Consider the following 26,420-nt stretch of genomic DNA (forward strand, 5'->3'; position numbering starts at 1 on the left):
GAAGTTTTATAATATATAAAAGACAAATAAAAAATAAAAGTTCTATACCCATCGTTATACACGTGTAATTAATGACATACACTGAAACCTGATTACAGAGGACCGAATCTGCATGCCGAGAAAACTGACGAATTTCACTCCGCCATTTGATAATGCTTCAAATCATATGAACAACTTAACTCTACTATCGATCTGTAGTAATTAATTAATAATAATCACGAAGGAGTTCACCAACCTGCATCGATCGATGTCTCGTGATCCGAAATCAATCCAACAATTTTGCCCTAACGAAGACGACGATCTAAACCATAGCAGATCTTCGATTAGTGTAACGAACGGAGAAGGATTTGGAAAGAATCTCAGGCTCCGATTCACTGTTCCATTGCAATCCTTGGTCGAAATTCTGCATGTACGTATACTCATCGTAAGGAACTTGATGATGAACCGATGAAGATCTAACCATCAATCTCTTTTTCTCTCTCTTCAATTTCTTCCACCACACTTTCCACACAGATTGAGAGGCGCCACCTGGCTGGGTGGCGGAGTTCACCGTCTCAAGGTGGTCGTAAGTGCGATCTGGTTTGACCGATTTGCTGCGCCATTTCTTCATATCCATGCTGGATTTTGGTTGGTGGTTTAGTGAGGACTGAATGTTTTACATCTTTATATTACTGTAAGTAAAGTAACTACTATATAGTATATAAATTATGGATATGGTCAGAATTAATACGCAGCCTTAGGCAAAAGGTCAACAATTCAGCCAATGGTCAAACATATATATAGTATTATTTTAATTTGCCGAAATTGCAATCTGCTGCATTCTTTTGACACATTCGCTCTCTGGTTTTGGATAAATGGGGCTGTTTTTTCCTTATTATATTAAAAAAACGTGTTTACAAATGAAATAAAGTTGGAATATAATAAGTTACTTCTAAGCAAAATTACAAAAATAGTCTTTAAAATTTTGTTCAATTTTGACCAGTTGAATCTATAGTCTAATAATCCTATAGATAGATCCTAAAGAAGAGAAAAACACAAAATGTATGAGAAATAATAAACAACTCCCGGGCTTTTTTTTTTTTTTCATTAAGCATATTTGAAAAGAATCACACAAGTTATAATACGTTTTCATTTTGGAACAACAAAAGACTTGTTTAAAGTTATAAAAACAAAAGATAAAAATCCTGCAGGCGTTGACATGCACGCACTTGATGTATTGGGTCCGATTGTTGACACTATACACCCTTACACTTCCTCCCTCCACCAACAACACCCCTTCATCTTTGTTTCCTTTTAAAGGAAAAGCCCAAAGTAGATTTTCCTTTTTGCCTGTACATAATCTTAAAAAGTTTTTTATATTCCATAACCGCACAACAAAAACTCTACATCTTTTTCACCGCCTTCCCAACCAACCGCACCCCTGTGGCAAAACCGTAAATAACCACATCAGGTGGAAATCTTTATATTAGCAATACAGGCAATGTACTTTATTTGTTACCCATAATATCAACATACTTTTAGTTTTCCATTGAAAACTCTATAAAAGTCCTTATATTTTGGCCTCATAATCGATTTAGTCCTTATATGTTTTTTTAATTCAGTTAAGTCACAAAAACTATAGCAATTTTTTACCCGTTCATCCCACTTTCAAAACTTATACTTTTGACCCAGATTTTAAATTTTATTACAAATTTGGTCCAAAACTTTACACTTTTGGCCCAGAATTCAAATTTCATTACGAATTCATCCTAAATTGTTAATTTTGTTCTATTCATACAAAAATGGGTTTTTATATAGAAAAAAGAAGGTTTTTACGTGAATGTTTTTTTTGTATAAATATGATTTTATACGGCAAAAAAAACATATTCGAAACAAAATTTTGAAAAAAAAAAATAAATTTAGGATGAATTCATACTAACATTTTGAAATTTGGTCCAAAAGTGTAAATTTTGGACCAAACATGTAATAAAATATAAAATCTTGGCCAAAAGTGTAAATTTTGAAAGGTAAAACCAGGTAAAAGGATGAAAATGAATACAATTGCGGGGTTTTGGGACTTAATTGAATAAAAAAAAAACATATAAGGACTAAATTGATTATGAGGCCAAAATATAAGGAGTTTTCCCATAGTAGAAATATTACCCATATTGGTATTGTCAGTGAAAAACTGTAAGTTACATATATATATAGGTGTTTCTTTTTCACTTAATACAGAAAAAATGAGTTAATAAAATAACAGTATGACAAAGTAAAGACTTTGAAAGAGAAACATACGAATAGAATTTTGTTTCTTGAGATTTTCAAGATACAGTTCTTCCATAACAGATGGATGCTATGTACAAATTCTTGGACCATTTCTCCTGTGGATACATACAAAAACACACAACAAAAAGTCAAAAATAAAAACTTTTTTTTAGTTTTTAATTTGTATAATTAAGAAAAAATAAATACCTTGACATGGGTACTAGGAAAAGCAGATGTCCGAAGAGTTTCTTGAGTGACATCTTGTGATCTCTTCTTTGTTGTACTGAGAATGAAGGCTGCTTGATCTTCTGTTGCTGCTGCTGCTGTAATTCTGTACCCGTTTTCCCATCTTCTGTGAATTCCTTCACTTGGATACAGAAAATCCAGCTCAACCACCTGTTTTTTTTTTAAAATGTTAAAGAGTCTTGTTTGTTTGGATGGAACTGGAATTGGAATTGGAATCACCAAGGAATGGAATCAATCAACCATTCCATTCCTTCTCAATTCCATCATACCAAAAACACTACTAAAGTTTGATTCATAACACAAGAATTTAATAAAATAATAATAATACCTGATTAGAGTAAGTTGCATCACGAGACATGACAATACCCCATCGACTACCAGCAGTTGTCATTGAAGTTACCAAAAACCCTTCTTTCCATTTTTTATTAATCCACTTAAATGGAAATACATCACTCACTTTATACGATTGTTGCGTGTATGTCGTCCCTAAAAAAACCAAGTTACAAAAATTTTTAAAAAAAATCATCATAAAGGGCAAAATCGTAAATACCCAGCATCCAAAATTATAAAAAAGAAAACTTACCCTTTGACATTACCACCAATGCACTACCATTAGTCGCCCCAGCAAGTGATGTGATGTAATAATTCTTCTCCCATTGCTCCATAATCCATTCCTTCAATAAACAAACATAAAAATATAAAATATTTATATTATATATTGAAAAAAAAAAAAGAAAAAAAAAATGTTACCTTGTGTAAGAAAACAGGGGAGAGCTCATAGACTTGTGAAGTGAACCCTGTCCCAGCATCCATAACAATGGCCCACAAATTTGATGCAGAAGCAACACAACTAATATTCAAACCATCATTCTTCCCTTTTTCAACGTGTTGATGAAGTCTTGAATCCATTACATTGTAGTAATACCTATGTTTACATATGTCAACAAACATCATTTAAACTTTTTACTATATATTTGGTTTTTCTTCAACATCCTAAAATGGAAATTTTCTTTTTTTTAATGTGTAACACTTACCTTTGTTTCATGGGAGTTCTTGAAGTATAAATAGAAATCCATTGAGTTGCAGGAGTGCCTAGACGTATTTTCTTCCTAGGTTGAGCATCATCTTCCAAATCAATAAGTAATCTTCCCCTCTTTTGTCCCACCTATTAAGTTTAGATCAAAGAATCATAAAAAAAAAAAAAAAAAAAAAAAAAAAAAAAAAAAAAGAGTAAATATTTAAAGAGCAAATCACAAGGAATAACATTGAAATTGTACCTTTAAGGCACCATCTATTCTGATTGGGCGTAAAGATGCACTTGAAACTAAGCAGTTTTCAAAGAGACCAATGAGCTTCAAGTAATTTGGTTCTTCATCAAATTTCATATTTGTCACAGTTTCAAGGAATAGTTTGAAAGGCGATGGACAAAGGTAACAAAGAATATCGGGAGAAGTTGCCATCTTTTTTTTACAAACAAGAAACCCTTTGTTTTCTCCCTGAAATTATACAACTTTAATCATTAGGTTCAACGATAAAGTTATAAAAGAGAAATCAAGATTGAAACGTTGAAAACATTAGATGAAACCTAAATATCAAAAGCACCCCAACTTTCAAGAATGGAAAGAAGGTGATTTGGGGAATCTTGAAATAATTTGCTTAAACTTAGGGGATATTCAAAGCATCGAACTTTAGGAAATTTCGATTTTAGGAAGCAAATCCAAATTCTAAAGAACAAAATTCCCTAAAAAGGAAAAAACTTAGAAGTTGATAAACTTTAGGAAAGAAGTCGCAATGAAACCTTTCCATGGAAGCCTTAAATCAATTATATTGAAAGACAAATTACTCAACATTTAAACTTCAAGTGCCTTGGCATGTAACCAGAGTATGAAAATCTTGAAACAGTTCAATAAGAAAAACAAAAACACCCAACTATCATATATTTGCACTATGAAAATCCACAAAATGGAAAGAACACAAGTTCGGGAATCTTATAAATGATTTCTTCAAAAGCACCAAACTTTATAAAATTTCCTATTTTAGAAACAAAATCCCAATTGGGTTCAACAACAAAGAATATAAAGAGAAAAAGTAAAAGAGTTTAGAAGTTGACAAATTTAGGGAAAAGCTCTCAAAGAAACCATGCCATGAAAGCCCTTAATCATATAACCTTAGTATGAAAACCTAGAAAAATTTAAAACCACAAAAGCACCCAACTTTGAAGATTGCATAAAAGTAAAACCCATAAAATGGAAAGAACATAACTTTACGAATCTTGAAATGATTTATTTAAAAGTTAAAACCGAAGAAATCCAAAACACCTTTAAAGAAAACAATACCCAATTGTAAAAAATTTTAAAAACAAACTCACAATAAAACCCTGCCATGGAAGCTTTCCTCTTAAGAGAAATATTAATGTATAAGCCAAAGATTCAAGATCATCTCTTCGGCTTCCTGTTCTCCCTAAATGTGCATGCACACTTGCATAACGCACTGTTCCCCTATAAATTTATAAAAAATAAAAAAAAAAATTAAAAATATATAAACTTATTTAAGCCAAGAAAAACATCTAAAACCAAGAATGTACCTGAAAACATCAGGCTTTTGGTCATAATCAACATGATTACCAGATGATGTGTCCCTCCATTTTGAAGCTAAAATATAAAAATATTAAGCCATAATAATATTTTTAAAATGTTAAATAGAGTAGGAGAAATACGTACCTAAACCAAGATCAACTAAATATAATTTCTTCTCATTAGGTGTTCCAGGTTGACCGAGTAAAAAGTTTTCTGGCTTCACATCTCCATGAACAAAACTATAAAAAAGTAAAAACAATTTATTGTAACATATTTTGATAATAAAGAAAGAATATAAAGTATTTGTCTAAAATCTTAAATTTACGTGGATACCCTCGTAAATGAAGCTGCTCTAGGATCGATAAAGCTTCCACTGCTATACAAGCAACCATTTCTTCAGAGAGACTGTTAAAATGACGAAATAAAATAAACTTTATACAACTTTAAAAACAAAAAAGAAAAATAAAAATTAAAACAAGATTTGATTTATTCACATACATTTGGTTGCTAGAGTTCCAAACATCCCATAAACTCGGGCCTAATTTGTCCATAACCTAGATAAAAGAAAAGTAGTATGTATTAAGCATCAATGATGAGAATGAAAAGGGCATTTACGTCTTTTGCACCCTAATGGAAGATTACTCACAAGTATATAATAGTCTCCTTGGCGACCTTTATGATGCACCATTGGAACTCCATAACACCCATTAAGAGTACTTCAAGAAAAAAAAAAAAAAAAAAAAAAAAAAAAAAAAAAAGCAATTAGCATTTTATAAAAACATTTTAAATCTTTTAAAACAAATCAAAACATCATTCACCTGTAAACTTGCCACTCATAAGGAGGTCCATAACTACACCCCTTCCCATTTCGATGCTCTAACTTTAAAGCAACCTAAAAATTCTCAACATGTCAATAATAGCAACAAGTAACGATTTTTTTAATATATATATATATATATATATATATATATATATATATATATATATATATATATAAATTTATAAATTTATACCTCAAGAGCATCGGGCCCCGTGTTCCCTGAGCCACCACTAACCCTTCTCCCTACATAAACTTGTCCAAATCCTCCTTTACCGAGTTTTCTTTCTAATTTATAAGCAGGAGAATTCCCAACTTGAACCTAAAACCCAAAATTATATAAAAAAAAAAACAAAAAAGTTCAAAAATATAAGTATATAACCACTTTCCTTACTATTACTTCATTTCTTTTTCAATCAAAAACATAAAAGTTTCCGACTTTTTTCCAAATCAAACCATTTTGACAAGTTATATAAGTTCAAAATGGTTAGACATGTCTAAAACTTTATGGCCGTAATATTTCATAAAACAAATGACTAAAATACCCTTTCAGGAAGAGGGCTTGTGCTTCCTTCATCTTCTGCATCATTAGCAGCTAACTTTTCAGCACTTTTACCAACAACTAATGGATTATTATTACAAACTCCAACATCAAGATTTAAGTGGGCCCGACCGACACCTGTACCAAATAGTTCAGGGTTTTTATCCTCTGTTGCTCGGGTCCCACGACCTCTGCCAGCTGGCCTAGGCATTGGGTACGGGTATGCGGGGCCCACTGGACCTGAACCAACACCAGCAGCAGGTGCTTTTTGTGCCTGAGCTTTGCCTCGCCGGGTCCCACGACGTGGTGTTGGAGCTAAAATAGGGGCATTTTCGTCAATATTATTATTATTATTGTTATTGTTATTAGCTTTTTTGGCTTGGCGAACTCCACGTCTCAAATCCGGCATCTTCTTCCATGCACAAATAAAGATCCTCCAACCCCACTAAAGAAATGCCTATAAAACCTGATAAAGATTCAAGAAATCAAATTTATATTCACAATCTTACATAAATTAAACAACTTTTTAACACCCTTTTTATCAGTATAAGTATCAGAATCGGTATAAGAGCATTGATTTAAGTGAACTAGGTTAAAATCTTGAAAACTGATTGCTCAAAGAATGTGTATTTTTTTTTTCTTTCTATAGGAAGCTTCAATAGGGTTATATTGGAATGTTGTATCTAATTGTTTTAATGAAAGTTGATTTTTTGTTTAATGTGACTTCCTTTTACGGGAATACAACCATTTTAGAGATGTGATTCGAATAAAGAGGAAATAAGTGAAATGTTATGAATGAAATTCATATATAGAAGTTGAACATCTGTAATTAAATGAATGTGAATAGTTTTTGATACTAGTTATCAGCAAAAAAAAGTGTTGATTAAGAATTTAAGATCATTCTTTCTGCATTTACATTCGGAGAATTCATCAAAAGTTGTTTGTTTTGTTAAAATGATGGTCTTTTTAGTTCTGTGTGAAATAATTGACTGTCTATTTGTCTGTTTGCAGTGAAAAGGGGAAATTGATGGTTTAAAACAATAATCACTTGAAGAATAACTTAATTTCAATCTGCTAAAACCACAGTAAATGTGTTGTATGACAAAGTTAATGTGAATTTACTTGGTAATCGGGAAAAACAAGAACAAATTCTTTTTTTGATGATCTGATAAATCGGATAGAAGAACAAAGGCAACCCCAAATTTTGCTATTGAGTAACCCAACATCAATCAGTTGTAAGATCACTTTTGAATACAATCTACAAACTTAAAGAGCGAAGATGAGATCAATTGATACACCATCAACAATGATCATCGGATAACACAAAATTGATCAAAACAGTTGAGATACCCAAAAGAAAGAAGCAAAAAACATACATCGTAAATGCAGAAACGTCAGATTCAAAGACAGACAGATACACAGTAGAATCAGAAACAGCAAAAGACAATCTGAATTTTCAGGGATAAAGATTATACCTTTGGGTAAACAATCAAGTGCCCAGATGATCGATTGAAAAAGGGGCTGTTAAGATTGAATCGAAGAGATTGAAATCTCGATGAAAGATATTATGTTTGGATTTGTAAATTTCATGAAGAGGGGAGGTCGGTAAGTCGAAGGGGGTTTGCGGTGGATGTGTGTGTGTGTCTGTGTGGCGCATGGAAAGACGGTGTAAGGTACGTATGGGCGTAGGATAGCATCCTCTGTCTCTATGACACCATGGTTGTGTTTATCAATGACAATGGCTATGTGCTGGTGCGGATTCGCCCTTAGATTTAATGGGGCCTCGTACTCGTATCTTCACGCTTGTTAATGGCAAATGGGCTCCTCTTCACCCTGTTCAAGTTTTGTGTGGGCTCTTTGATAATTCTTGCTTCTGAATAGATTCAGTCATCAATCAGATTACAAAAGTTTTAGGTCGACTTTTGTAATTCTGTAAATTGTAATTGGTACTATTGCTTATACAAATGAAATGAAATTAAGGAGAATCATATGTTTATTTATTACATAGAAATAAAGTTATATACTTTTCTAATCCCTTCTTTTGGATTCCTTTTTTAGTTATGAAACAAATGATGTTTATGTTCTATTTCTTAATAGGATGAAATAATATACAGCTAAAATTTTATTTTTATTTAGATAGATTTTAATTATATTAATGTTTATAAAAAATTCAAATCCAAAACTATAATTAAATTATTATTTGTTATATTTTGAAAGAAAAAATCAAAAGTGTTTGTTCTTCTCATTTTTTTTACTTTTATATCGAGTTTTTAGAGTTATTTGTTCAATTTACGTTTTTTTTATAAACTATATATGATTTTATCTAAAAGAATATCATTAAACCTGTTTAAAACTTTATATTTGTTTTAAAAAAAGTAAAACTTGTTTTTATTTTTATTTTTTTCATGTTTTTTATAACTCTTTATATTTTTTTGTATAACCTTTTCCAATCTTTTTATTATATTTCTATTTACTCTTTTCATGTGTTGCTTTCTTTTTTGTAACAGCTCATGTTTAGCTCATTTATTTCGATAAATTACTATTATATCGAAATAAAAATAAAAAATTACTAATATAATTTTTATTCTATTTATTTTCTTATTTAGCAAATTGTATCCATACAAAAGTAAATTCCATCGCATTTTTAAAGTAATATTTTAGGTAAATTACATTACCACTTGTAGGAAAATTTTATCATGTTTGACACACTTAGTTTTTCACATATGTGTTTTGTTATAGATGAAAAAAGGTATAAATGCACACTTATTATAGATTAAAACCAAAACACGTCTTCCAAAACTACAAAATGCGAGTTTTAATATGGTTATTTTTTTCTGTTCATATGGCTTTGAAGGTTCGTTTACAGTGACTCCAATGTATGATGTATAACCTCATGTTTACAAGGGGATTAGTCAGGATGCGCATAAGCCAAACGGAACACCTTTGTTAGAGAGACCCTTTTTATAAAAAATAAAATAAAATAAAAAACAGTTTCTAAGAAAGACATCAAATTCAAGTTTTGCAACCCACAAAATTCAATTAAAATCATAATTTAAGCTCCGGTTTTTTTACTGTTTAAACTTTAAACGGTTTGTAACCTAATAATGATTTAGATTTAGTATACGGTAATTACATTTTCTTAAAACTAACTTAAATACACTAAATGGAAAAGGATTGTGGGTCAAAATCAAAAGTGTATTAATTCTTAAATGACTTATTTAAAACTCACCGAAAAAAAAATTCTAAATAAAGTGAAGTTAAAATTTCTTTTTTAAACATAATGTAACAATATGGAAGAAACAGACTCCCCCATAAAATAAAAACTAGGAACTACGATACAACAACCCAACAAACATCATTCCATTTCCCAGAATTGGTGAAATCTTGATCAACAACGAAATGGCTAAAGAGGAGAGGTTTATTGGATCGAGGAACCACAAGCACAAGATTCATCCTCTACAATAAGAAAGGTGAAAACATTGGATCCCACCAAATCGAGTTTACTCATTTCTGCCCTCATGGAGGGTAAAATCAAATCAAATTCTTCTTCTTCTTCTTCTTCTTTTGTCGTCTTTAATTTTCGGTTTTTATGCATGATAACTCATAACGATGATAGATGGGTGGAGCACGACCCTATGGAGATTCTCGAAAGTGTGAGAATATGTGTATCAAAGACCATAGACAAAGCCACCGCTAATGGATACAACATTGACAATGGCCTTAAAGCAATCGGAATCACGAATCAGAGAGAAACCACCGCTGTTTGGAGAAATCCACCGGAATTCCTCTTTACAATGCAATCGTCTGGATGGATATACGAACCAGCTCCATTTGCAGGTTCCTTCTCATCATCTCTTCCCAAATATTTTTTTTACAATTCGGATCCTTGAATAACAATAGTAAAAAATCATCCCTTTTTAAAACCGGATTTGATTTTTTATTAGTGAATTAGAGAAAAAGTTTTCACGTGGAAGAACCCATTTTCTGGAAACATGTGGGTTGCCAATAAGCACGTATTTCAGTGCGATGAAACTGTTATGGCTTCTAGAGAATGTGAAGAAGGTGAAAGAAGCTACAGAAAAAGGCGACGCATTGTTTGGAACCATTGATTCCTGGTTAATCTGGAACTTAACCGGAGGCATAAAAAACGACATCCATGTCACCGACGTGTCAAACGCATCCCGAACAATGCTTATGAACATCAAAACCTTAAATTGGGACAAACTCTGAAACATCCCAAAAACACAGTCTGAAAAATTTGTTTAATTTAGTAATAAAACCGTAGTCAATAAACCTCATATAGAAATCATAAGCGATGTATCTCAAAATATTATAACAACTGTCAAGTATATCAGAGTATAAACATCCTAGGATGAACAAATGGTGTGTGCAATGCAATCTTCCGAGCTCCTCTTTTGAAAACTGGGTACCTGAAACCAAAACTGAAAACTGTAAGCACAAAGCTTAGTGAGTCTCCCCCAAGATACCACATACCATACACATAATCACATATGTATATATTGGGCCCTGCCCGACATCGGACCGAAGTCCGGAATATCTCGGGCCCCACCCGGCTTCAGACCGATGTCCGGAATATCTTGGGCCCCGCCCAGTACATCGGGCCCCGCCCGGCATCAGACCGAAGTCCGGAATAACTTGGGCCCCGCCCACTGCATCGGGCCCCGCCCGGCATCAGACCGAATTCCGAAATAAACTGAACATAGCATAACATATAACATAATCACATATATTGTGTCAGGCTTGCCCGACATGCTACACATAACAAAACATGCATGAATCACCAAGACATCAAGCATCCATAACTACTTATCGGGATGGCCCCGACATCGGACCGAAGTCCATAAAACATAACATATAACATGTAAGCTAAACAACTGCATTAGGCCCCGCCCGACATCAGACCGAAGTCCGGAACACATAACATATAACATGTAAGTTAAACCACTTCATCGGGCCCCGCCCGGTACTACTAACATCTAAACGGGCCAGCATTGTGGCTTTAGACCCGCTCCTACTAGAAGAGGACTCACCTCACACTGCTGAAGTCCCGCAGACTCAATCCCACACTGCTGAAGTCCCGCAGTCTCGACCCCAGCTCCTAGATGACAGATTCCCGATCTGTCAACATCAAAATAACACCCAATTAATAATTGGGTTCCACTACAAAACTATAATTACATACTTTGGATAATCACTACATTACCCCAAGCTTGGCTTACCCAAGCCCAAGGTCCAAACCATAGGCCCAAAGTCAACTAGGGATCAAAGCCCAACATATGGCCCAATTTTCCAAATTGGGCCCAATCCTTCATTAGGGCCTTACCCTAAAGCCCAACTAAATATTCTAGTCCATAATCATTCTTGGATGGCCCATTATTAGCCCAATTACCAATTACCCAAATGAAAAGCCCAACTCAAGGCCCATGTGATATTAAGGTTTCACATAAAATCATAATTAGGGTTAAGTGTTTCTCACTTAACCCATTAAGGGCTTAACCCACTAAGGACTTAATCCATTAAGTACTTAATCCATTAAGTCCATTATTGCTTAGACTACTTCATGCCAATGATTATTATTTAATATTTCACTTATTAAATAATTCTCGTGTGTGTCCTGGTAATTTCTCAAATATTAGGATTTTCTCAATTAGCCCATTAAGGACTTAGTCCATTAAGTCCTTTACTCTACTAGATAAATGGCATGGAATAGTTTGGGCTTAATTCACAATCCAATCCCAATGGCCCAAAAGTGGGTCCAATAAGTCCAAGGCCCAAATACTCATAATTAGGGTTTTTCACCCAAACATGGCCCAATAGGCCCAAAGCTAACCCTTAAGCCCATTAGGGTTTTGCTAAGTTCATTAGGGTTTTTGCTAGGGGGGCACCACCCACTACCGCCTCGAGTAGTGGTGGTCAATGGCGGCTCACGGCGGCGGCCACCACCCTAAGGTGGTGGTTTTCCATTCCTTTTCATTAATCTTTTGGAAATTACAATTACAATGCTTTATATACACACACACAAACTAACTAACACACACACACAACCACCCTAGTGGTGGCCGGCGGTGGTACAAGGCGGCAGCCACCACCTCACGGTGGTGGTGGTGGCTCTTTTCTCAACTTTTCTGATTAGACAAAACACACACATCCCACACACTAACGATAGAACTACAGCCCCACACACGTTTCTTATTTGCACTAAGCACCCAGCCACCCACCTGGTGGCTCACGGCGGTCCGGCAGCAGCAACAACAAGGCGTCCAACACCAACAACAACTGCACGTCGGCGGTCACGACGTTTGACAGCCTCCCACGACGGTTCGTGACTCCTCACCAGCAAATGCACACGCCAGCAAGTCTTTGCTTAGACAACGAACTCAAACTCACCCGTAACATACATAACACGTTCATTATCATGGCGACAGTCGGGTGGTCGGAAACTACAGCGACAAGGAATAGCCGCATGGCGGCGGCTGCAATACATGGGACGACAAAAGAACGAGAGATAGAAGAATTCGTCATTACCGGAGAAGAATGGAAAAGAACAATGAGCGGGTACAACAATGCTGAGAGTCACCGCGTCTAGCGTTGTTCCGATCGTTCACATCCCGCACAAGTCGTTCACGGCTTAAAATCCGGTCTCGGTGGTCCTTGTCGCTCACAGCATCGTCGGCAGATGGTGGTTGTTGGTGGCTTCTGACCTCCATGATGATGATGGTGTGGCAACAGGAGTCCAGAAGGGAAAGGTGGTGATCGACGGAGGGGATACAAGGGGGGTTGCGGCTGCTAAGGCAACTAGGGTTAGGGTTCCCGTAGAATGATGGGTATATATACCCTGGTTTCTTTCAACTTTCCATATAATACACTTCCAGCCCTCCCCTCCTTTATTCCTTTCAAAATAAATCCATATTTTACACTTTTAACCCTGCCTTCAGAAATCTTTACAAACTGAATCCAAAACTTACATTTTAAGCCCTGATTCTATGATTTCCTTTCATAATAAATCCCTAACTTACCATTAAACCCTTGACTTTTAAAATTCTTCACCAATTTGTCAGGGACTTACCTTTATTAATTTATTTAAATAAAAGGGTGTTACAAACTCACATTAGAAACTCTCAAATTTCCTTCATCCATCCTCCCAAAGATCATCAGCAACTCTGAGGTCATCGATCGCGTCGGAAAAGGATGGTGGTTCACCGGAGTTCTGATTTCCGGTTGTTTAGGCGACCAACACGCAGCAATGCTAGGGCAAGCCTGTAAAAAAAGGCATGTGAAATGCACTTATAGGACCGGCGCTTTCATACTCTTGAACACCGGTGAGGAAGTAATCAAATCGCAACATGGGTTATTGACGACTTTAGCCTTCAAGCTCGGGAAGCATGCGCCCACAAACTATGCCCTAGAAGGTTCAATTGCCATCGTCGGAGCTGCGGTGCAATGGCTGAGGGACATTCTTGGAATTTTAAGCAGTACAAAAGAGATTGAAGATTTAGCTTCAAATGTAACGACCCGTCTCCGGTATGATATTTCCTTGGTATTTATTTTGGAAGTTTTGCAAGAGAGACTCGGCGAGTTCATAGCCTGACTCGCCGAGTAGGGTCGGGATTTCGAGCACGTGTTAGCTGGCGACTCGGCGAGTCCATATTCCGTCTGGGAGAAACCCTAAATCCCCGGGTTGCCCACTATTTAAGCCACCTTATAGCCCCCAATCTCGCCTCCTTCACCCTCAAAAGCTGTGAGAAAACCCTAATTCGTTCTTGAGTGATTCTAAGTGATTTTGTGTGCTATTGTGAAGGCTTGAAGAAGGAGAAGAAGAAAGGAGCAAGGAGAAGGAGTTCAGAGCAGAGATTCAAGGGAAAGCAAGAGCTATTTGAGGTATTCTTCCGTTTTCCCTCTCTTTTATGCCTTAAAACCCTTTCTAGATCTTGATAATGCTTTTCTCAAAGCTTTATGTTGTTATGGAAGATCTCTTTGATAGGTTTTGAGCATTCTAACACTTCCTAAGTGTACATGCAACCCTAATAACCTTGGATCTATGTTTGTCTAATTATCATGCAAAGTTGAATTCCAAGGTTATATTCCTATCTAGCATACATGGGGAACAATTTTAACTTGAATCATAGATAGAATAACTTACCTTGTTGTTGCTTGTGTTCCTTGAAACCTTGTGAGCCTAGCACCCCAAGTGTGATGCCTCAAATGCTTCACACAACACCAAATGCTCTTGGAAAGGCTCTTGAGATAACACACACTTCTCAAAATCGGCCAAGCCCTCTAGTTTCTTAGTCTTCAACTTGTGTAGCCAATTTTGTGGAGAATGGGACTCTTATATAGTGTTGGCACATCTAGGGTTACACCATGTAAACCCTAATGTGTCATGACTCTTCATTTCCATGACCCATGGGTTTGTAACTCCCATGGAGCATCCTATGGGTAGAACCCAACTTGATAATCCATGGAGCCTCTTAGCCCACTATACAAGATATGGATGATTTACATAATCAACCCATATATTTAATTAGTTATCCTTTGATCACTTAATTAATTCCAAATTAATTCTTTGATCAACTAATTAAATAATATTATTAATATATTAGAACTTATAATATATTAATAATCTCCAAGTGTTATTTCTCTCATTTAGTCTATCCAATTGCATGGTGCCATGCAACCCAAATGGACCATGCCGGGTCGGGTCAAGTATAAGCCCGAAATAGTTATGGACTTAGACACCTTATCCAACACTCTTATGCCGAGATAACCTTAGATCTGTTCATTTAGGAGTTGTAGAGCCCAGATCTATTGCCTTTATGGAGCTATTTTGCATATTAACCCTAGATCTACCCCTTTTAAGCATCTTTTAGCCTTTATTCCCTTGTTCATGCGTTTGTACACGTAAAGTTGGAAACTTTACGTGGTAAATCAGCTTATTGGACTCAGATCTATCATTTGTATGTATTAGATTCGAGCAGAATCGAATGTAGAATAGTTGCATGGTGGTGACTCGGCGAGTCGGAAGAACGACTCGGCGAGTCCTCGATTTCTTCCTTTTTGAGCGGTGTCGAGTGGGACCAGTGAGTAGTGGAGTGGACTCAGCGAGTTTGAGGGTAGACTCAGTAATGGAGGGACTCGGCGAGTTGTTCATACAACTCGGCGAGTCCAAGGCAATCTTCTTAAGCTCAAGAACAACTCGTCGAGCTGTTCATATGACTCGGCGAGTCGGATGAAGATTGTCTGAGTGCTTGGATCGAATGAGTACTCGTCGAGTCGATGCCATACTCGACGAGTAGCAGCGAGTAGGGTCGAGGAGTGAGAATAGGGACTCGGCGAGTTGGCGGCCCAACTCGGCGAGTCAGGTCAACTGTGGGTTGACTTTGACCGAGAGTTGACTTCGTCTGAGAGTTGACTTTGACCAAGGGTAAAAGATTCATTTTACCCAGTGCAGTGTTTAGTATTTGATTGAGTGTGTTTATGGACTTGTAGCCGGGGAAGTACCGGAGCAGCAGCAGTTAGCCCTCAGAGCTATTCACTCAGCAGCCAGTTCACGAGGTGAGTTCCCTTTCAGTAGGAACGGGTCTAAGGCCACAACGCCGGCCCGTTTAGCTAGCAGTAGTATCCGGATTGTTATCCGATGCAGTAGTTAGCACGTTTGATGCCTTCGTGGCTCAGACAGGATTATGTGTGTTCATGTTAAGTGATACGTTTATGTTATGATCAGTCAGCTTCGGACTTCGGCCCGATGTCAGCTTCGAACTTCGGTTCGATGTAGGGGACAAGGTCCCAGTCAGCTTCGGACTTCGGTCCGATGTCAGCTTCGAACTTCGGTTCGATGTAGGGGACACGGTCCCAGTCAGCTTCGGACTTCGGTCCGATGTCAGCTTCGAACTTCGGTTCGATGTAGGGGACACGGTCCCAGTCAGCTTCGGACTTCGGTCCGATGTCAGCTTCGGTCACTGGTCCGATGTAGGGGACAAGGTCCCAGTCAGTCAGCTTCGGACTCCGGTCCGATGTAGGGGACAGGGTCCCAGTCAGTCAGCTTCGGACTTCGGTCCGATGGAGGGGGCAAGGCCCCAGTATGTGCTTGATATATTATTGTATGGTATGTGGTAATTTGGGGGAGCTCACTAAGCTTCGTGCTTACAGTTTCAGTTTTGGTTTCAGGTACTTCCGCCAGTAGAGGGAAGAGCTCGGGATGATGGCATCGCACACACCACAACTTCAGCTTTTATCCTGGGAGTCGATTTAGTTCTTGATATTTATATGACATGGATATGAAACAGTTTTCCGCACAGTGTTTTATTATTATTTTGAGATACATCATGTATGGTTTTATGATATGACACTCAGATTATGGTTTTTGGTTATGTTGAAAAATGAAATTTTTAGGTCGTATTTTTGAGTCGTTTCAAGTTGGTATTTTTGAGTCGTATTTTTGGCCGGCAGGGCCGAGCCGAGACGCCAGTGGCGAAGAGCAGGGCGTTTCAGTTGACAGCAGAGGAGGCGCGAGCGACTCCTGATGTGGTGACGGGTATGTATCTTCCCTTCATCTCTTTATTATTATTATTATTATCGTTTGAGTATTGCTTATGATTGTATGTTTTATTCAGGGTCGTTCTCTGTGAACGACATTTCTGCTATGGTATTATTCGATTCGGGGGCTACCCGATCTTTCGTATCGCTTGCGCTTAGCAAGAGATTTAGTAGAGCTCCAGGGGAGCTGGATTGTCCATTAGAGGTTGAGATAGCACCTGATAGGACCGTGAGGGTCGGCAGAGTGCATAGAGGGTGTTCCCTTCAGTTGTTTGATGAGCAGTTTTCAGTGGATCTGGTACCTATTCCCCTGCGAGGGAATAAGGTTATTGTGGGCATGGATTGGCTAAGCCCCAATGGGGCGGTGATTGATTGTGAGCTCCAGCTAGTGAGGGTCCGCACTCCCAGTGGGGGAGAGTTAGTGATTCAGGGCGAGAGGCCACAGCGTGGACCGACCTTTTGTTCCGCCGCAAGGGCGAGGCGCTATGTTCAGCAGGGTTGTGCCGGTTTTGTAGCTTACGTCTTGGATGCCCAGGAGAAGGGAAAGACGACAGTTGATGATGTTCCTATTGTTCGAGACTACCCGGACGTGTTTCCCGAGGATTTGCCGAGGATACCTCCTAAGAGACAGGTTGAGTTCAGGATCGACCTAATTCCTGGTGCGGCTCCGATAGCCAAAGCACCGTATCGATTAGCTCCCCCTGAGATGCAGGAGTTGTCTACACAGCTGCAGGAGCTGTTAGACAAGGGTTTCATTCGGCCGAGCAGTTCGCCTTGGGGAGCGCCGATCCTGTTTGTGAGGAAGAAGGATGGGTCGCATCGTATGTGTATAGATTATCGGGAGTTGAATAAGGTAACGGTGAAGAACCGTTACCCACTTCCGAGGATAGATGATTTGTTTGATCAGCTTCAGGGAGCGTCTTAGTTCTCCAAGATCGATCTACGCTCCGGTTATCATCAGATGCGGGTTAGAGACGAGGATATACAGAAGACTGCTTTCAGGACCAGGTATGGTCATTATGAGTTTGTGGTGATGCCATTTGGGCTCACCAATGCTCCAGCCGTGTTCATGGATCTCATGAACCGCGTGTGTAGGCCGATGCTGGATCGGTCAGTGATAGTGTTTATAGATGATATCTTGGTATATTCCAAGACGCAGGAGCAGCACGAGGAGCACCTGCGGGAGGTGCTGGAGGCTTTGAGGAGGGAGCGACTTTTCGCAAAGTTCTCCAAATGTGAGTTCTGGTTGCGCGAGGTGCAGTTCCTTGGTCACCTCGTCAACCAAAAGGGCATTTTGGTAGATCCGGCCAAGATAGAGGCCGTGATGTAGTGGGAGGTCCCGAAGTCTCCATCTGAGATTCGGAGCTTCCTAGGGTTGGCAGGGTATTATCGGAGATTTATTCAGGATTTCTCCAAGATAGCAGTGCCGCTCACCCGACTGACCAAGAAGTCAGTGGTATTTCGTTGGGGTCCAGAGCAGCAGACAGCGTTCGAGACCCTCAGGCAGAGGTTGTGCGAGGCTCCGATCCTTACCTTGCCAGAGGGAGTAGAGGACTTCGTAGTCTATTGTGATGCCTCGATCACAGGTATGGGAGCAGTTTTGATGCAGCGAGGCCATGTGATAGCTTATGCCTCAAGACAGTTGAAGCCTCACGAGGCTAACTATCCTACCCATGATTTGGAGCTGGGGGCAGTTGTGTTTGCCCTCAAGATTTGGAGGCATTACCTCTATGGGGTCCATTGTACTATTTACATGGATCACAAGAGTTTGAGGTACCTTATGGATCAGCCGAGTCTGAACATGAGGCAGAGGAAGTGGTTGGATGTGCTAAAGGATTACAACTGTGAGATCTTATATCATCCAGGGAAGGCCAACGTGGTGGCCGATGCCTTGAGCCGCAAAGTGTCGGCGACCCTTATCAGAGATCTATGTTTGAGGATGATAGTGATCACTCCGTTGTTGGAGCGGATCAAGGAGGCTCAGGTGGAGGGCCTCAAGGAGGAGAGACAGAAGTGTGAGAGGATCGTGGGCCGAGTAGCCTCGTTTGATTATGATAGTCGTGGTTTGTTGACGCTTCACGGGAGAGTGTGGGTACCGTACTGGGGTGGAGTACGGCAAGTGTTGATGGATGAGGCTCATAAGTCTCGGTTTTCTATCCACCCAGGGGCGACGAAGATGTATCGGGATCTTTGACCTGATTATTGGTGGCCCTGCATGAAGCGGGACGTCGCCTGGTATGTTGAGAGATGCCTGACCTGCCGGAAGGTCAAGGCGGAGCACCAGAGGCCTCACGGCAAGATGCAGCCGCTAGACATTCCCGTGTGGAAATGGGAGGACATCACCATGGATTTTGTCACCAAGCTCCCCAGGACCGCACGTGGAGTGGATTCGATATGGGTAGTAGTGGATCGGTTGACGAAGAGTGCCCATTTTATCCCGATCCAGGAGAGTATATCGGCGGAGAAGTTAGCCGATATCTATGTACGAGAGATTGTGGCACGTCATGGAGTGCCGGTATCGGTGGTGTCAGACCGAGATGTCTGTTTCACATCCAGATTCTGGAAGCGGTTTCACGACGAGATGGGTACTCGTCTCCATTTCAGCACCGCTTTCCACCCTCAGACAGACGGGCAGAGCGAGAGGACGATTCAGACTCTCGAGGACATGCTTAGGGCATGTGTTCTAGATTTCGGTGGCAGTTGGGATACGTATCTTCCGTTAGCGGAATTCTCGTATAACAACAGTTATCATGCGAGCATTGATCGACCTCCCTTTGAGATGCTGTATGGGAGGAAGTGTAGGACCCCGATTTGTTGGGGCGAGGTCGGTCAGCGGGTCATCGGGAGCACGGAAGTGGTGCTCAAGACGACTGAGTTGATCCAGCAGGTCCGTAGTAGATTGCAGACTGCTCAGAGTTGGCAGAAGAGCTACGCCGATAGGAGGCGTTCGGACTTGGAGTTCCAGGTGGGGGATATGGTCCTTCTGAAGGTCTCACCTTGGAAGGGTGTCATCAGGTTCCGGAAGAGGGGCAAGTTGGGCCCCAGATTTATTGGTCCTTTCAGGGTTTCGGCCCGGGTGGGTCGGGTTGCTTATCGGTTAGATCTTCCTGAGGAGCTTAGTCAGATCCACAACACTTTCCATGTGTCTCAGTTGAGGAAGTGTTTGGTGGATGAGTCAGCAGTCGTTCCCCTAGAGGATATTCAGGTTGATAGCAGCCTGAATTATATTGAGAGACCGGTCGCGATTCTGGACCGGAAGACCAAGACCTTGAGGAACAAGGAAATTCAGTTAGTAAAGGTGCAGTGGCAGCACCGGAAGGGGTCTGAGTGGACGTGGGAGGCTGAGGAGGAGATGAGGGAGCACTACCCAGAGATATTTGCAGATTCAGCGGTAGCAGACTTCGAGGACGAAGTCTGAGATAAGTGGGGGAGAATTGTAACGACCCGTCTCCGGTATGATATTTCCTTGGTATTTATTTTGGAAGTTTTGCAAGAGGGACTCGGCGAGTTCATAGCCAGACTCGCCGAGTAGGGTCGGGATTTCGAGCACGTGTTAGCTGGCGACTCGGCAAGTCTGTCCGTCTGGGAGAAACCCTAAATCCCCGGGTTGCCCACTATTTAAGCCACCTTATAGCCCCCAATCTCGCCTCCTTCACCCTCAAAAGCTGTGAGAAAACCCTAATTCGTTCTTGAGTGATTCTAAGTGATTTTGTGTGCTATTGTGAAGGCTTGAAGAAGGAGAAGAAGAAAGGAGCAAGGAGAAGGAGTTCAGAGCAGAGATTCAAGGGAAAGCAAAAGCTATTTGAGGTATTCTTCCGTTTTCCCTCTCTTTTATGCCTTAAAACCCTTTCTAGATCTTGATAATGCTTTTCTCAAAGCTTTATGTTGTTATGGAAGATCTCTTATGCCGAGATAACCTTAGATCTGTTCATTTAGGAGTTGTAGAGCCCAGATCTATTGCCTTTATGGAGCTATTTTGCATATTAACCCTAGATCTACCCCTTTTAAGCATCTTTTAGCCTTTATTCCCTTGTTCATGCGTTTGTACACGTAAAGTTGGAAACTTTACGTGGTAAATCAGCTTATTGGACTCAGATCTATCATTTGTATGTATTAGATTCGAGCAGAATCGAATGTAGAATAGTTGCATGGCGGTGACTCGGCGAGTCGGAAGAACGACTCGGCGAGTCCCCGATTTCTTCCTTTTTGAGCGGTGTCGAGTGGGACCAGTGAGTAGTGGAGTGGACTCAGCGAGTTTGAGGGTAGACTCAGTAATGGAGGGACTCGGCGAGTTGTTCATACAACTCGGCGAGTCCAAGGCAATCTTCTTAAGCTCAAGAACAACTCGTCGAGCTGTTCATATGACTCGGCGAGTCGGATGAAGATTGTCTGAGTGCTTGGATCGAATGAGTACTCGTCGAGTCGATGCCATACTCGACGAGTAGCAGCGAGTAGGGTCGAGGAGTGAGAATAGGGACTCGGCGAGTTGGCGGCCCAACTCGGCGAGTCAGGTCAACTGTGGGTTGACTTTGACCGAGAGTTGACTTCGTCTGAGAGTTGACTTTGACCAAGGGTAAAAGATTCATTTTACCCAGTGCAGTGTTTAGTATTTGATTGAGTGTGTTTATGGACTTGTAGCCGGGGAAGTACCGGAGCAGCAGCAGTTAGCCCTCAGAGCTATTCACTCAGCAGCCAGTTCACGAGGTGAGTTCCCTTTCAGTAGGAACGGGTCTAAGGCCACAACGCCGGCCCGTTTAGCTAGCAGTAGTATCCGGATTGTTATCCGATGCAGTAGTTAGCACGTTTGATGCCTTCGTGGCTCAGACAGGATTATGTGTGTTCATGTTAAGTGATACGTTTATGTTATGATCAGTCAGCTTCGGACTTCGGCCCGATGTCAGCTTCGAACTTCGGTTCGATGTAGGGGACAAGGTCCCAGTCAGCTTCGGACTTCGGTCCGATGTCAGCTTCGAACTTCGGTTCGATGTAGGGGACACGGTCCCAGTCAGCTTCGGACTTCGGTCCGATGTCAGCTTCGAACTTCGGTTCGATGTAGGGGACACGGTCCCAGTCAGCTTCGGACTTCGGTCCGATGTCAGCTTCGGTCACTGGTCCGATGTAGGGGACAAGGTCCCAGTCAGTCAGCTTCGGACTCCGGTCCGATGTAGGGGACAGGGTCCCAGTCAGTCAGCTTCGGACTTCGGTCCCATGGAGGGGGCAAGGCCCCAGTATGTGCTTGATATATTATTGTATGGTATGTGGTAATTTGGGGGAGCTCACTAAGCTTCGTGCTTACAGTTTCAGTTTTGGTTTCAGGTACTTCCGCCAGTAGAGGGAAGAGCTCGGGATGATGGCATCGCACACACCACAGCTTTAGCTTTTATCCTGGGAGTCGATTTAGTTCTTGATATTTATATGACATGGATATGAAACAGTTTTCCGCACAGTGTTTTATTATTATTTTGAGATACATCATGTATGGTTTTATGATATGACACTCAGATTATGGTTTTTGGTTATGTTGAAAAATGAAATTTTTGGGTCGTATTTTTGAGTCGTTTCATCAAAGGTTTAATCTGCTGGTGGGGTCTACTTTGTCCCTACTTTCAATGGGCTTTTTGCACCATGGTAGCGTGAAGATGCTTGAGGAGTTATAATTGGGATTACTCGGTTTACAAATAAATGTCATATCGCTCGAGTTGTTCTTGAAAGTATGTGTTTTCAGGTGAAAGATGTGTTAGGTTCGATGCGTAAAGATGTAGGTCGCAGAAATGAGGGGAGGAATGAAAAAGGGGAGCTTTCTCTTAGGGTTGATGGTGGGGCCACTATTAACACCATGCTTATGCAGTTTCAGGTATATTTTTTGGGTAAAAAAAAGTAAAGCATATTGGTCATAAATACATTTTTTGTAATGGGATATACGAGTCGTGAGGCCGAGTGACATAGAGACAACTGCACTTGGAGCAACTTATGCAATTGGTTTAGTGGTTGGAGTTTGGAGTGAAAAAGATGTATTTTTAAATGAGGAAAGAATGAAGAAAGATATGACTTTTAGTCATGTGTTGAGTGAGGAATTGAGGAAGAAGAAAATGGATTCTTGGATTAAAGTTGTGGAAAGAACTTTTGACTTGGCTGATTTGTCTCTTTAGTACAATATTATTACCATTAGTTTCTCTCTTATTATTCAAGTAAATATAGTTGGAGATTGGTCTTCATACGTACATATGTTGGTAAATATAACCCAATAAGAATCAAGTATTCAAAATTTGAGGATGCAACAAAAAGTTTCACTGCAGTTCTTGGAGTCAAGAGTGATAAAGAGGAGCTTTGTAAAAGGCTCCATGTCCAGATGAAAAATAAGATGTTGGTTTGATTTTTCGCGAGTGTATGGTAATTCTTTACGATTAATGGTGAATGCAAATTAGATTGGTAAAAGACGCGGTTGATGATTTTTTTTCCTATGAAACTTGTATTTTGAAGTATTCTATAAAGACATTGCTCTTTTTATAATTTACTCATTCAAATTGCACCAAATAGTAACGTACACACAACATGTTTTAAATTTTTACCTTATAATAGCAACTTAGTTATAGTTTTACCAACTATAGCAAAAGTTAACCTGAAAAATCGGTAAGCAGTAACAAATCTACTTTTTAATTTCTTTCTTTTTATATTTTTTTTGCTTATGAGTAATTACTAATATCAAGTTATCAACTAATCATTATGAATCAAAGAAATGTTTAAGCGGGATAATCTCAATCAAACTTGTAATAATCATATAGCTTCAACCAATGCTAGGAATTTGCAAATTTGTATGCTCGATAAGAACAATATTATATCAAAGAAGAATGGTTTGCAAATTTGTGCCTATTGATGTTCGTTGATCTTATTTAAAATGAACTACAGGTATATATTTGTGTAAAATTGTTTTAATTAGTGTAATTTTATTGGTTTTTGATGGACTATGCGAATACAAAATATTAATGTTCAATTACCTTACATATCATGTATCTCAATCACATTGACGAAAACTGAACCGAGTTTCTTGAAGAGATAGATCGGATAGTGGAACTAGAGTTGAGTAAGACCGAGAATGATTACCTTACATATCATATATACTTACTGTGTTAAGAAAAACTTAATAATAATCACAACTTTTATCCAACATCAAGTGCTCTTTTTTAAATTTCTGTGTCTCAAAGATCCTATAAACATTAAATATGTACACTCAAAGGTGCAACTGCCATTTTAGCACCTTAAGTAAAATCAAATTGGTGTTCAAAAAATGTTTACTATGAATTTAGGCATTAACTGCAGCTTTTCGGTGTGCATATGTATTCTCATATACATACATATCTATCATATACACTGTTGTCATCTACTCTACATACAGTTTTCATGCACATACTTAACTGTCATATACATACTTATCATACAAACATACATATACATACATACATACATACCTATTTCAATTTTGATGGAGGAAAGTTGATCAAGGTAGAAGTTAAGTCATAAAATTTACTATCTTATTATTGGAAAAATCAAGATTTCTATATCAACATTTTTTTGCAAACATGGAGTGGATGTGGCTTTAAATAGCAAAAACATGACAACGGAGGAATAATCATTTCCTTCAGTCTATCCATTTAATTCCATCCGACCGACCAACCAACCAACCAAACACACATTCTTGATACATTATTACATACAATGAGCATTTTTAAGAAGAGAAACCTAAACTTGACACTGACTAAAACAAACTACAAGCTGGATATCAATCGTCATCATCAGAACTATCATCACTACTGTACTCAGTATCACTATCATCATCAATATCAAGTTGCACATATTGAACCTGTATCGGTTGTGGTCCCTTACCAAACCCAGGAACATGAACCGGTTGTTGTTGCTCCTCCATCCTAGGAGCAACAACAACCGAATCCAAAGATGGCAAAGCCACCGGGTCCCCCGGCTTCCATCCAGCCGGCGGAAGAATCGGTAGATCCGTCGGTAACTGCACCGGCTTCCACCCAGAGGGCACCACAATATTCATAGGAAGCATATCCTTAATCGCCATATTCCCAACCAAATTACTCCCCAACACATTTTCAGCCAAGGGCTCAATCATAAATTTCTCCTTATCGGATTTCGGTAATCCCACGTCCATGTCAGCAAATAAGTACAACTGAGAAGCACGCATCTACTCCTCCTGAGGGGCGGGGGGCTGTCCCAACCCCAAACTCAGGCGGAGCAAACATTGTGTAACTTATTCTATGCGTGTACGATAAAATATCGTTTAAGTTTAAATGTGTGGCAACCGTTGTTGTATTTGAATCCTCTTCACTTTCTTCAACTTTTGATCTTTTTAAACGGCGATAATCGGAATAATCATCAACTAACATGTCGAGAACACGTTCGGATTCTTTAATTTTGTTAGCAAACGCGAGAATTGCGGAATCTTTGGATCGGATTTCGCGGGTTATTTTTTGTTTGGCATCTTGGAGGTCGAGGATTTCTTGGAGTTCGTTACGGATTCGAAGAGTTGGGATTGGAGGGTTGTAAAGAGGGAGATGATTTCTTTTGTGGTGGTGGGAATGGAATCGGTTGGAGCTTGGGTTTGGGTGGAAAGGAATGTAGGAAATGAGCCACAGAATGTGGTAAGCCATTGGGTTTGGTTTGGGGAGACATCGAAGAGTTTTGTTGGGAGGGATGACATTCTTAAGAGGATTGATTAAGCTTTTTGTAGTGGTGGAAGGAGGGGGAGGAGGGTTAGGGAGGTGGGGGTTGTTTGTAGATTTGGGTGGAGGTTAGGTGGGTGTGATTGTGGGATTTGTGAGGTGAATTTTGGAGGGGTTGGGGTTTGTAAAGATGGTGAATTAGGGTTTGGGAGGCCTAGCCTAGCGGGAGATTGTATCATCTGGTGAGGTACGTTTTGTAGCATTTTTTATCACACCCCGAAACCGACGGCAGAAACATTTTGGGGCGAAGGACGTCATGCGTAGTATCACAACCATTGTACATAGTAAGCATAGTAAACACAACCATTACATTACATATGAATATTTACATTTGTTTGAAAGTGGAGAAATACATAATTTATATATACATCAGTATAACAAAAGTATAGACGAGACTTCTATAAGCACCGTCTTCTCCAAAAGTAAGCGAGATACCTGTCTAACGAGAACCTGAGAATACAAGCAGTTTTAAAAATATCAACATAAAGCTGGTGAGTTCATAAGAAGTTGAGTTCTGGTAAAAGAAAAACGTTCCTTTGGTTTCACGAAAAGTTGTTATCCAAGAAAATCCCATATTTTCTTATAAAAGAAGTTGGTTATTCATTTGTTAAACAACCCGTTTAAGAAAAGTTAAGTTATTCCAGGAAAAACCCATATTTTCCTTAAAAGTCAATGTTTGGTTATCGATCCGGAAATGAAAT

General features: G+C 39.4%; 1 protein-coding gene and 2 pseudogenes across 1 annotated transcript; 1 reads left to right on the plus strand and 2 right to left on the minus strand.

Annotated features, from left to right (window-relative positions):
- Positions 1-1,051: 1,051 nt before the first annotated feature.
- Positions 1,052-8,208, minus strand: LOC145070540 (casein kinase 1-like protein HD16). Its single transcript, XM_079017478.1, has 18 exons — positions 7,900-8,208; positions 6,429-6,890; positions 6,080-6,205; positions 5,885-5,958; positions 5,713-5,782; positions 5,565-5,620; positions 5,400-5,471; positions 5,211-5,305; positions 5,075-5,141; positions 4,859-4,988; positions 3,768-3,986; positions 3,525-3,655; positions 3,241-3,415; positions 3,074-3,164; positions 2,819-2,976; positions 2,452-2,640; positions 2,275-2,360; positions 1,052-1,420 (listed from the first exon to the last, which is right to left on the minus strand). Exons 2-17 carry the CDS (start codon positions 6,831-6,833, stop codon positions 2,301-2,303), a joined length of 2,118 nt encoding a protein of 705 aa, XP_078873604.1. The 5' UTR covers positions 6,834-6,890; positions 7,900-8,208; the 3' UTR covers positions 1,052-1,420; positions 2,275-2,300.
- Positions 8,209-9,845: 1,637 nt separating this feature from the next.
- On the plus strand, positions 9,846-23,127 carry LOC145069602 (glycerol kinase-like; annotated as a pseudogene).
- Positions 23,128-24,755: 1,628 nt separating this feature from the next.
- LOC145069888 (mediator of RNA polymerase II transcription subunit 4 pseudogene) lies at positions 24,756-25,922 on the minus strand (annotated as a pseudogene).
- Positions 25,923-26,420: the final 498 nt, after the last annotated feature.

This window comes from Lactuca serriola, chromosome 8 (assembly GCF_051521515.1).
Source record: "Lactuca serriola cultivar US96UC23 chromosome 8, Lser_US96UC23_V15, whole genome shotgun sequence".
Taxonomy (NCBI): Eukaryota; Viridiplantae; Streptophyta; class Magnoliopsida; order Asterales; family Asteraceae; genus Lactuca; species Lactuca serriola.